Genomic DNA, 12,622 nt, shown 5'->3' with positions numbered 1-12,622 from the left:
CCTTGTGGTGGTACCTCCTCCTGAAAACAGCAATTCCCAGTTACCAAAAATGTATTCCTTACCTCCAAGCATGCTCCACTGCAGAGAGCCTGTGCATGAATATGACATTTCAGGACACCACCAGCCCCAGTGCAACCCTTTGTGGCACTGAAGGGAGAGCTGAGCTCATACAGGAGATAAGTCAGGGTAAGAACAGCACCAAAGCCCTGTGCTAAGTTACACCAGAAGCTGGGCTCTGTAGGACATCGCAAGCTAGCAGACTGCTCACTCTGGGATCTAACATATTTACTCACCTCATCTATGTTTCTGAGCCACTTGCTGATGTTTTCAAAGCTCTTGGCATTGGTGATGTCATATACTAGCATGATTCCCATGGCACCTCTGTAATAGGAGGTGGTGATGGTGTGAAACCGCTCCTGCCCTGCTGTGTCCCTGCAAAAAGAACAGGTAAGAGTGAACATCAGAGGCAAGCCATAAAGAAACCAACAGTGTTTACCTGTAAAGCCAAGAGTGCATGGCACAGTATGTGCTTTATTGCACCACTACTGATGGGGAGTGCATTTTTTTCGTTTTTAAAGAACACGTTTCAGGTTCAACTGGACAAAAGACACTGGACAGCCTAACTGGGCTTGCATAGCTTCATTTTCTGCCTTCTTAGTTATCTGTTGAGCAAAGTGGCAGGTCATCTGGTGTCTCACCACGATCAACACACCTGATATCTAGTCACAGTAGGAAACTGTTGATTTTAAACTTTGTTCTTTTTAATGACAACTTCAAACTTCCTCCCAGAAGAAGAAACTTTCCGAGTTTCTCATCTCAGGGTGCATCCCAAAGGCTTCTGAGCCTCAGTGGAACGAAGCTATTGGGAGGCAGGTTGGAACTGGGAAAAGCGATGACTTCACCCAACAGCACCAGAAAAAGTCCCTTTCCATGAAGATAAGCATGCAACATCTCCCAGAACTCAGACCTTGTTTTCTGATCAGTTTTACAAAGCTTTAACTTGATCTAACAAATTTCTGTTCCTGAAATTGTACATCTAGGAGATGTACTACAATTGTAACACTAAGCTGTCGATTTCTGCGAGGAAGAAAACTAATCATGAAAGACTAATGAAGGCATCTGTTTTCCCATCTCATTTTGGTATCTTTGAATGAGATGTGTGAGAGCTGGTTAATCAAACTTGCATACCATTAAATTCAGAGTTTGGACTTAACTGCACATCTTGCAGAGGATACAAACCTTACAGATTACACTGTTACAGAGTTTTCAGTGGCACTATTTGCACAAGCCAGAATCAAAGGTGTTTCCCAATCTGACCTAAGTTGAAATGATGCCCAACCACTTCAGGCAGTCACTGTGCTCCCCAGCTGACCCACAGACACACATTTCCTTGCTGGGAAAGCAGTGACCTCAGCAACCCAGTCCAATCCCTGGCCCTAAAACCACCACGGGGTGCCCACATGGGGTTAGAAGATGGCTGAGGTTTTGCTGAAGACCTCTGTCAACAGCTGGCTTGAATGGTAACAATTCCCTCCCCCTCTCTTCTCCTTTCTGTCCCATTTGGAAGGTTCTCCCCATGCCATACTTAGCTTTTCCCTCCCGCAGTTTAAGGCTCAATCCTCACCTTACTTTTGCAGAGAAGTTCATTGCCCTTCTGGCCTCAGTTACAGATCAAACACAGCTCTTGCACCTCCCCTGAATTCCCTCAAGCCACCCCAAGCTCTGTGGACTTTATTCCCTGGCTGAAGGCCTCACCCACACAGCCTCACTTGCTGCTCTCTGGACTACCTCGCACTTATCCATGTCTCACTGAGGTGCAAGACCCAACACCATGCTCAGCATCATACAAGACAAGTTTCTCAAAGACTTTGGCATATCCAGTCACACATCCCACTCCCTTCCCTAGCGATTAAGCAGTCTGTTCTGATACCTGAGTAAGCTGGTATACACATCAAACCATACAACTCTGCATTTGTCTCTACCGAACGTCACAGGGCTTTTTCCAATTCTCCAATCAGTCAGCAGCAATCTGAATTATAATCACAGAATCACAAGATTGGAAAAGACCACTAAGATCATCCAGTCCAACTGCCCACCTATCATCAGTATTTCCACACGCACTTTGAAACTTCATCTTCTCCTGCTTAGCTTTAATACAATAACCATGCTCTTCCTTCCTTCCTTTCCTATCACAAAACTTGGCACAGACTCTTGCAAAATCACAGAATCACAGAATGGCCTGGGTTGAAAAGGAGCACAACGCTCATCCAGTTCCAACCCCCTGCTGTGTGCAGGTCACCAACCAGCAGACCAGGCTGCCCAGAGCCACATCCAGCCTGGCCTTGAATGCCTCCAGGGATGGGGCATCCACAGCCTCCTTGGGCAACCTGTTCCAGTGCCTCACCACCCTCGGGGTGAAAAACTTCCTCCTAAGATCTAACCTAAACCTCCCCAGTCTCAGTTTAAGACCATTCCCTCTTGTCCTATCAAAATATCTCAAGAGAGCTCCTACTCACACATAATTTCTCTCCTCATGAGCTTTGTACATACTTGACAGCACCTTCAGCTAATTCATTTCCCCCTAACTTGCTTCTACTAGGCAGGACAGTCTCATTAAAGCCTTACCAAAACCACTGAGATATCAGGAAGAAAGAAGTTGTGGGTGCCATATGAGGCCAACAACCACCACAGAATTCAGGTTGATGTTGGCTTTGGCAACACATAGCTGTTACTCACTGCTTGTCAAGTCCTACACACCTACCACCAACTTGCCTCACTTACTCCTCCAGCATTTTCTCAGGCAACTGAAGCTAAGATAATGGACAAAAAGCAAGATGGGGAGGGAAAATGCAAAGAACCTGTTTTGTATTGGTTTTAATTTTTCAGCATTATTTGCCCTTTCTCCTCCTTAATGGATCTCTCCATTCATTATTCAAAGATAACTCTTAATGGATGTGAGATTAGAGGACTGGAGCAAACAGAGGAAGTGAGTTACGGTTTCCTCACTGCCCAAGACTGATGAATCCGCCCTGAGTAAATGGCAGAGCACAACGGCAGACCTCGTGGCTTACCCTCTGCCCTGGGTTCCCATTCTTTTGCTCAGATCTCTAGGGTGGAAGAACAGGCTCTGAAACTATGGGTGTGCGTTAAATCCTTGATGTAGGTGAAATATTTGTGGAAGCCAGCTAGCTCTCCAAGCTAAAATAAACGTAGACAAGTCTACAAAGATAGCCAAAGAAAATGAGGCCCTGCTGTGTGAGAGGAGACAGAACTCAGTTTGTTTAGCTGCAGTATGAAGACAAAGAAGGTCGTCCTGTGGGAATCGGGGAAGGAGAAACAGAAGAAAGATGAAAAAATCTATGTAAATTATTCTCATGCTGACATTAAAGTATGCATAAACTATATTATATTAGAATCCAACCAACAGAGAAAGGAATTTCTGGGACAGCTTTCCAGCTGACCGAGCGGAGACTAAAGAAACCTTAAAATGTACCATGATTTGTTTACGAAAGGTTGACATGGATGCAACAAGAGGAGATTGTATCTGATGATCTGTGAAGATCCGTCTTGTCGGCTCAGCTTGAAACAATGGTCTCCAGCCCACTGAGCCAAAACATTTCCAGAAAATAACCCAAAGTATCTCATGACGTCTCATTGCTTCTTCTTGTGATATTCTTTAAACTGCACAGCAGAGTTCTGCTTTGAACAGGACTGCTGCTATCGGGTACACTTCAGTGCCTTTAGCAACTGGGTCAAAGATGTTCCTTCATACAGGAAAAATCATAGAATCATGGAATTGGTTGAAAAGGACCACAATGCTCACCTGGTTCCAACCCCCTGCTATGTGCAGGTCTCCAACCAGCAGCCCAGGCTGCCCAGAGCCACATCCAGCCTGGCCTTGAATGCCTCCAGGGATGGGGCATCCACAGCCTCCTTGGGCAACCTGTTCCAGTGCCTCACCACCCTCTGGGGGAAAAACTTCCTCCTAAGATCTAACACAAACCTCCCCTGTCTCAGTTTAAAACCATTCCCCTTGTCCTATCACTACCCACCCTCACAAACAGCCGTTCCCCCTCCTGTTTATCTGCTCCCTTCAAGTACTGGAAGGCCACACTGAGGTCTCCCTGGATCCTTCTCTTCCCCAAGCTAAAGAAGCCCAGTTCCCTCAACCTTTCCTCATAGGAGAGCTGCTCCAGCCCTCTGATCATCTCAATGGCCCTCCTCTGCACCTGCTCCAAGAGCTCCATGTCTGGTAGACACTTTGCTATTGGAAATTTCAGGTTTTCTGCCAGAAAAAAAATATCATAAAAGATCTATAATCAGAAAAGCATCCAATTGTTTTATAGGAAGTCAGAAAACGCCAAAGCACACTCTTCCACCTTGAGCTGTGTACATGGTGGATTGCCTCCAAAGCTGTCAGCAGCAAAAATGAACCTTTCAACATCCCCAGGATAACTGCAAATACCAAGGAGCCCAACTGCACCCTCGTTAGTGGAGCTGTCTGCAGCTCTGGCTGAGAACCACCATCCTTGTTCCATGCAAATTCCTCTATTTCAGAAGGAATTCCCACACGTAACCATTCAGTTTGCTACAGTGGTAACACACTTCATAGAATAACAAACTCATGTAAGCTGGAAGGGACTTTTAAAGGTCATCCAGTTCAAATCCCCTGCAATGAACAGGGACATCTACAGCTACAACTTCCTTCGCTTGAGGATGGTTATTTTTGCAATGAACTCACTCTGCAGAAACCTCTCCAGCCACATAGATGTGCTCCCTGGTGAAGAAGCACCGATATATTTGACTTTGTGAGCCTCTAAATAATTAAGAATTGCATATTAAAGAAGTAAAGCCATTTCCAAAATTCATAATCAGTCAAAAAGATGGTAGGAAAGCACATGGGCATGTAAGTCCTGTGTAGGGAAGATCAGAGTGCCAGCTAAGCAGTGGAAAAAGAAGAAAAAAATAGATGTCTTCAGTTCTCTGAGCATGCTTTTTCCTTCTACCCAGCATCAATGTGTTTGGTTTGTTGAGTTTTTTGTTCACTTTCCCAACACCAACATCCTGTAAATCCACATTTTGGATTAACTCTTACAACTCCTTGTTTTTTTTAATCACACTTCAGAGTCTGTGAACAGAGACCAAAAAGCAGTTGTGCTTTCTGCAAGCAATTTTCACAGAGGGCTCCTAGCAAAACTCTTCTGCCATAGCAATACAGGGTGCATCACCATCCTCTTATTTTTCCAGTTCTATTCCAAAATACCTGGTGGATCTGGGTGTCTTTTCCTCCACGTTTTCCTTTCTCTGTCTTATTTCCATTACGCTGAACAGGATCTCCTCCAAGTCTCTCACTGCTGCTGGTGGGTTTCCAGCAACTCTGATTTCCACTGTCCTTGACCTTAACGAGTTCTCCCCTCCTCTTTGGCATCTGCTACTGCTATGTACTTCTGAACGACAGCAGCACTTCCTTTCGGCCTTCATTTCCTTCATTTCACAGGATGAAAAAGCCAGATCTGATCTGTGTGTGCTCCTCTAACACATAGGTGCATACCTGGTCAGGCCAGAGGTTCCACAGCCCCCAGTCCTTTGTAGTTCCAGGACTTTTGCAGCTAGAGATCACATCTGCATATTTAACAGTGGAAAACAAGCTGTTCTTTTGTGAATTCCCATTTACAGCCACCAAAACATCTTGTGATGGGGGGTTCCACAGCTTGACCTCATTTCCTCATGCCTTGCACATGCCACCTTCCATGCCCCTGTAATGCCTTTGTATTACAGAAGGCCATGAATTAAATCCACCTCTGCCCACCATCTCCACCATACCCACTATTTTAAAAGCATGCTTTGTTTTTTTTTCCCCTCACAACCCTAAGAATCCTGTGTTTCCCAGTTCATTTTAGTACTGCTATTACCCCCCTGGAATCCTACTTGCCCTTTCTAACACATACTGATCTAAACTGCATATCGTTGAGCACTGACAATTCCTTGTCCACTGGAACCCATTTCACTCACTGTATCAGAAAAATCACATTCAATCTTTCCATTGTTACACTACCCTAATAAGGCTACTGAATTACAGTATGCTTAAGCATTGTGGTTTCCATTTCAAAGCGATTCATCCCAAGTCCTGGAGAGCATGCTATTAGTTCTAACAGCTGAATTTTTAGCCCTGCTTCTCTATTCCTCAAAAGCATTTCATCTCTTCTGCAATAACAACAACATTCCCCAGAGCAATTCTCTCTCTTTTTTCTGGCACCTTTGTTTTCCCTCTCTTCTCTGTACTCATGACAGTCACTGAAAATAGGAACATTTTTCAAGGCATTCCTCAGTGCCATGCCTCCCAGACGCCACCCAACTTAAGTATTTCTACTCTCATTCTGTAACAGGACCACAACCAGTGGCTTTCCACATTACTTTCCACCATATACTTCAAGCTAGCAGCATTTCTCAGCAGATGGGCAGTTCAACAGCCCAGCCAAGAAGATCACTGATCCCTCCATCACATAGCCACCACCCAGAAGTTGCCATACCTTGACTCCTGTTGTTGCTCCTTCACAAAGCCAGCCCTGAGCTCTGCCCCATCCTCCTTGGCTCGCAGCCCAAGCACTCCTCAGGGCTCGCTCAGCCTAAGCAAGGCCACCCAGCAGCTCCCTGCACACCAACACAGCCCCGCTTGCTACCAGGCCCACCACTGTTTCCCCTAGCCCCAAGCTTCCCACTTCAATGCTTGGCACATTTGTTCCAAATGTAACACGAACACACTAATCCTAGCTTGATCCTTACTGAACAGCAACCCCACTTTTTAATAGCAATGAGGTATCGAGTTGCTTATCACCTCTGGCAAGGTTTAACTCAGCTCGACCTTGATATTCTTGCTATATATATATTTCAGAGGTCAAGGCATGACTGAGGCACTGCCACGTCTGCTCATTTTCCATGCCTGAGGAAGGCAGCTACCCTGTTTTGCAGGAAAGGAACAGAGCTGTATTAGAAAGTGCCATTTTTATCTGTTTGCCCACTGAGACTGCAGCTCTGCCCCAAGCAGTGCAAAGCCAGTGCTAGGAACTCCAAATCACTGACACTTTGGAGCCACTGTAGGGTACTGGGACCCTGTGATACAGCTTTGCAGGTAGGCAGAGACAGATTTAATACATGGGTGATGGAGAATTACATGCAGCAGTGAGAAACAGGTCAAAATCGTAACTTAGAACTAAGGAACTTATTTCTGTTGTTTCCTTCATTATTTCTGAGCTCTGAGGATGAGTATGCTGCACCATACGTTGCTGGGTACACGATGCAGAAGCATGTCTGCAAGTAAATATTAACTGAAAACATAAAGGTACCCAGTGTCTTTTCTCCTGCCCTTAACTGAAAAGTTCTGTTTTCTATCTGCCAGTCCTTCCTTCTCTTCTGATGATCTTACTCAAGCATGGAGCCGTGTCCCAGTGGAAGTTCTTCCTATGGCTCAGAAGACAAATTTATTCTGATTCAGCTCCTGTATAAAACACAACCCATGCTCTGGACACAAGGAAAAGGTATCAGTACAGCCCTGAGCTTCTATGGGAAATGTTCCACTCAAAGCATCCCTTGCTTACTAAATTACTGCAGCAGTGGTGAAGTGCAATGTGGAAACGTGTTACACAACTACCAGAAGTGCATGCTGAGTTTAAACACAGGAAGTGGGAGTTAAATATAGATGCATTGCACAAAGCATCTTCACCCAAAGTTACCAATGTTCTAAACCAAACTACTGCTGAGCTAAACTCTTTGTACAGGCAAAGCTGGAAAATACAGCATCGTAGAGGCGAGGTGGTTTGTTTTGTTGTGCCATCAGGAGTGCATGCCATAGGAACTTTATTTTCTGCTTTCCAAGTTTCATTTCAAACGTGAAACTTTAAACTAGCAAGAACAGGAAGCAGGTCTTTGTAGATTCAGACAACCTCATCTAAAGGTTACAATTTTACCAACCTCAGCTCATTGAAACCCCTCTTTTTTTCCTTTCTCTAAGCCTCTAAACCCCACAGCACTTAAAGCTTCATTACGGTTTGCTTCTCTGTCTACACACACATTCCAAATCCCCAACACTGCTTATTTGCTGTTTCCACATTTCACCACTTCACGATGACATTTTCCAGCGCTCAGTTTAAGCCAATCCAATGTTTTGCTCCGTCCACAACAAAGCCATGTAACTCACAGCACCTAGACTGCTGTGGTAAAAAAGTAACACACACAAAGATCATTTGAAGACATGATTTGATCTTGTTGAAAACCTGAATGCAGCCTAAATGAACTGATAACATAGCAAGAGATGCTAAGCATGTCGATCGATGAAGCTATTACACCTGAGTGCCTCTTTAGCTAATGCTCTCTCAGTGCCTTCCCTCACTGCCCTGCTCTCAGCTCCCAGCTGATCTATACTCGTCTTACTTCAGATATCTCAATCTAAAACGTTGCCCTTATGAAGATGGTTACCCTTTGTGGCTCCCTGATGAAGCATTCCAGTGCACAGAGCTACTTCATCCAAGTGTTTCATTATCGACCAGTTTACACAGGAAGATCAACTTCAGGAACTCTTTCCCTCACAGAACACAAACCAGAGTAACTAAGTTGCCCCAGTTCTGCTAAGGAGTTGCTGGCAGGACTGCAATACCAGAAACAACTGAGAGATGGGATGCATGCTTTGAGCAGCAATAACAAGGTGGATTTTTTAATTAACGGGGACAAAAAGGGGCAAATTCAAGCTGTGAACAGCACACCTAGAGAGTACATCAGCAGTACACACAGTCAGCTGAAGGGGGAGTTCAAGCAAAAACACAGGCTAGAAGCCATTAGCTTTCCTGAGCTGACTTTTCAATGGGGGCTATTAAATGGGGAAGAAGTGGGGAAAAAGTTATGCAAGTTAGACATGCAGAACAAACAGAGGGAAAACAGTGCCCATCCAGCTTCATGTTAGACTTTCCTACAGAAGAGCCAGCTGAGGAACCCTCTCGTTTACTATGGAAGAATACAAAGTAAGCATGGAGGTGGATTGCTTATGCAAAGGGAGGTCATTTGACAATGCGAAGTTTGAGATCTGAAGCAACTCTTAATTTAAGGATTCGAGTTTTAAAACACTTCCCACTAGATCACAGACTGCAAGGATTCTGTCGTCCCAACCAGGAGTTGTGCCAGCAGTCCGTCCCACAGAGCAGCCCAGCAGCTCTCAATGCAGCACCTGATCTCTTCCCTGGTTCTTAAAAATAAAAAAAAAAGAAGGGAACTTTACACTTGGAGCCTCACCACTTCTGAAAATACACAGCTCCAACAAAATTAGATTCCCCAGTGTAATCTTGGAAAGAGAATCCGCTTCTGAAGGCAACCACCCAGAGGATGGCACCATGCAGCTTCTTGGCTTGGCTACTCACCATATCTGTAGCTTGATCTTCTTTCCTTGTAATTCAACCGTTTTAATCTTGAAGTCTATCCCTAAAATAAACAAAAAAAACATCAACAAACCATTGGTATTTGATTACAAAAAGCAATTCCACGTTCAGACACACAAACAGCTTTTCTTTTGCAGCACCAGGTAAACCAAGGGTAACCAAGAAAGGTGGAGTGCGAGTGCCTACAAACACAACCAGCACTCAAAGGGGCTGCCATCAGCCCACTGACACCCCCAGGTGATATTTTTATGACAAACCAGTCAGCAAAAGCCTTCACATTTTTCTCGCTTATAGCTCAGAAGGAAAAAAAAAAAACCAGCAAGTTTTTGCAATTATTTTGAGAACTTCCTAAAGGAAGGGATGTTGGAACGTAGGTACAAATTTTAAGATCCTAACTAAAACAGCAAGGTTGGGTTTTTTTTTTCTTTTTTCTTTTTTTTTTTTTTTTTGGCCTATTAATCCCCTTCAAGTAATCCACTTGTGGAAATAACACTAATCACAGCAATCTCCATGCTTGCAGCCTGCTTGGCACAGCTCAGAGCAGTCAGAGCTAACACACAGCGTGTAACAAGACCCAACCATCAGAAATAGCCACGCTGCTGGGACCTGACACAGAGCCCCACGTCCTCTTTGAATCATAGAAACATTCAGGTTGGGAAAGACCTCCAAGATCCCCAAGTCCAACCCCAACCCACCCCACCATGCCCTCAGTGCCACATCCCTACGGTTCTGGAACACCTCCAGGGATGCTGAGCCCACCACCTCCCTGGGCAGCTGTGCCACTGCATCACTGCTCATTTGGAGAAGAGATATTTCCTAATACCCAACCCGAACCTCCCCTGGCTCAGCTTGCAGCACTCCACAGGAGCACAGCAAATTGACGCAGCATAGCTAAGCTTTTACTTTCAGTACCAGCTAAGATGAAATCGTTCACATGCTACATTGTGCAAATGCTGCAGTGGCACTGTAGAAGTCTGTTAGGAGTGGAGCTCACCAGGGCTGGCTGAGAAGACAAAGAACAGCTGCTTCAGGAAGGAGAAAGTACCAAACTGACAATGGGTCAGTAGTACTGAAACCAGAATTTCGTATTTTCATTATTAATTCCACCATAATAAATTGTCTACGAGAATGAGAATGAGAAGCATCAGAGAGAGGATAGTTAAAAAAAAACCTCAATGATCCTGAAAACAGAAACACTCAGTGCTGCTGACAGCCATTTCTTGTAATGCTACGTGTATGTTAGCTGTGAATTCTGAGAAGCAGAAGCTACTCCTACATAATGAAGAGAGGAAAGGCCCACAGCTCAGGTGTGACCATTCACAGAGAACCACGGATCACCGGAGACAGCCCAGAACACGTGCTAAGACAAGTGGATGCAATGCCACATGCACCCAGTGTGAAACTTCCATTGGAGACAGGGAAATGGAGACACCATTGCACAAGAGCTGGGTGAAACCTCCCTTCTGCAGCGTGCCCAGACCATTTGCTCTTCCCCAGACAAAATGGGTTTCAACACAAAGCAGAACAAGCGGAGGGACACCCAGCAGCTCCACGCACAACACGTGGATCCATTCCTTCATAGGACCCTGCACAGATTGCAGCCAGCAAAGCAGGAGCACGAAGCCCTAACAGCAGCCAGATGCTGAGATCTGCCTTTCCATCCAAATCGGCGCCGCTAACTTCTCATAATTCCCCCAAATCTGTTTGCATTTGGACTTTTCTGCAAGCACAGACTTCCCTCCCAGCCCTACGAGGTGATTTTGTACCAAGGAAAGCTAAGCAGAATTTATGAAATGCACCGTTACACAATGGGGCTCCGTGGGATGTCTGCTTCCAGCTCTGCCCAGCTCAACCCTTTTCACCCCAATACACTGCACACAGTCTTTCATTGGAACACCAAAATATTAGCTAGGAAATGGTTTTTACCTCTCAGCAAGGACACCAAAGCCTTCCCATACCAGGAGGGCTGTGCTTGAGGGACAGACAGCAGCCATGGAACAATAAGGGAGAATGGGCCTTGAACAAACACCCAACACAGCTCTTCTTACAGAGGTTGTGAGAACATTCAGCAAGTCTTTCATCAGCACCAAGATGAGCACAGAGGGGCAGAACTCCCCATTTCCAAGGACTTAGAGCAGTTCTGTGATTCAATGCAGTAGCTGCTGCCCCATGCTACAACGGCAGCTTGGGATGCAGACACTCTAATTTCAGGTAAGCGTGCCATGTTTCCTAATAAGCCACCTGGAGAGCTGGCAGGTCCAACCTATCAGGAGTAAGAAACTGCTAACTAAGCTAGATTTGTGAAGCAATGCAACTAGTATCCTTGATAAACCAATCTGCCGAATGACCAAAAGCCAACAAACAGAGCTGCCCCAAGTAGGGCTTAGTCAGCATTGCTGACATCCACAGCACAGGGCCTTTGGCCAAGCTGCTGGCTGTGATGTAGCACACCAGAGCAACACTGTCTCTACTACCAAACGCCCCTGGCATTTGCCAAAAGATCTTATTTAAGAGTATTTCCCCCAGTGCCACTTGCTTTCGAGCTCTGCCCAGATAACGCAGGACGTTCGACAGCCGCTCTGCGCGTGCGCTGAGATAAAGTGAGCTGTTAACCTACCCCAACAAATTAATTCTCCTCCCTGAGAGGGATTTAGCTAACTCCACTATTCAGGGATAAAACAAATCTCTAATTCCATGTTATACTCAGCTTCCACTCCAATTACACTGTAATACTAGCTCAGCCTTCGTAACAAATGTTATAAATAGCAGTGACTATTTGCCTCCAACTGCTTTCACAATAGTTTTAGCAGACTGAAAAAATGAGATTTTTGCCTCGCTGCTATGGGCTGCTCTGCCCACTCGCTTCAAGCAGCCAGGTTACACCAGCAGCATGTAGGTCAGGAAGGAGTTTTAAGGCAGTAATGGGCACAAAAACTGAATAGTGCACTGAACAGACACACTGATGTCACAGGGGGATAATGAGAGAGCTAATGAATTAAAGATGAGCACGATTCCCTCGTTAAGTGTTGATAAGATGTTCATCAGCTTCAGCAGGGCACGCTGGAATTCACAGGAAAACCTGGAGGCCCACGGCCATCCTATTGCACGTTCAAGGTAATGCAGCCTTTTCAATTAAGAATGTGGGAACGTTTCTATTTTACTTTTGTTCACCCAGTTAAATAAGGAAGCCTCAGGCAGTT

General features: G+C 45.2%; 1 protein-coding gene across 1 annotated transcript in view; it reads right to left on the bottom strand.

Moving 5' to 3' along the window:
• RAB10 (RAB10, member RAS oncogene family) overlaps positions 1-12,622 on the bottom strand; it is a 38,052-nt gene that overhangs the window by 7,441 nt on the left and 17,989 nt on the right. Inside the window, exons 2-3 of the mRNA XM_010708027.3 lie at positions 9,405-9,465; positions 294-432 (exon numbers count right to left, since the gene is read on the bottom strand). Coding sequence (XP_010706329.1) covers positions 294-432; positions 9,405-9,465 — 200 coding nt within the window. The remainder of the gene's footprint in view (positions 1-293; positions 433-9,404; positions 9,466-12,622) is intronic.

The sequence above is a fragment of the Meleagris gallopavo genome, chromosome 2, assembly GCF_905368555.1.
Source record: "Meleagris gallopavo chromosome 2, MGAL_WU_HG_1.1, whole genome shotgun sequence".
Classification (NCBI taxonomy): domain Eukaryota; kingdom Metazoa; phylum Chordata; class Aves; order Galliformes; family Phasianidae; genus Meleagris; species Meleagris gallopavo.
Note: the sequence above shows the minus strand (reverse complement) of the source record. Positions and strands in the feature narration are given on the sequence as shown.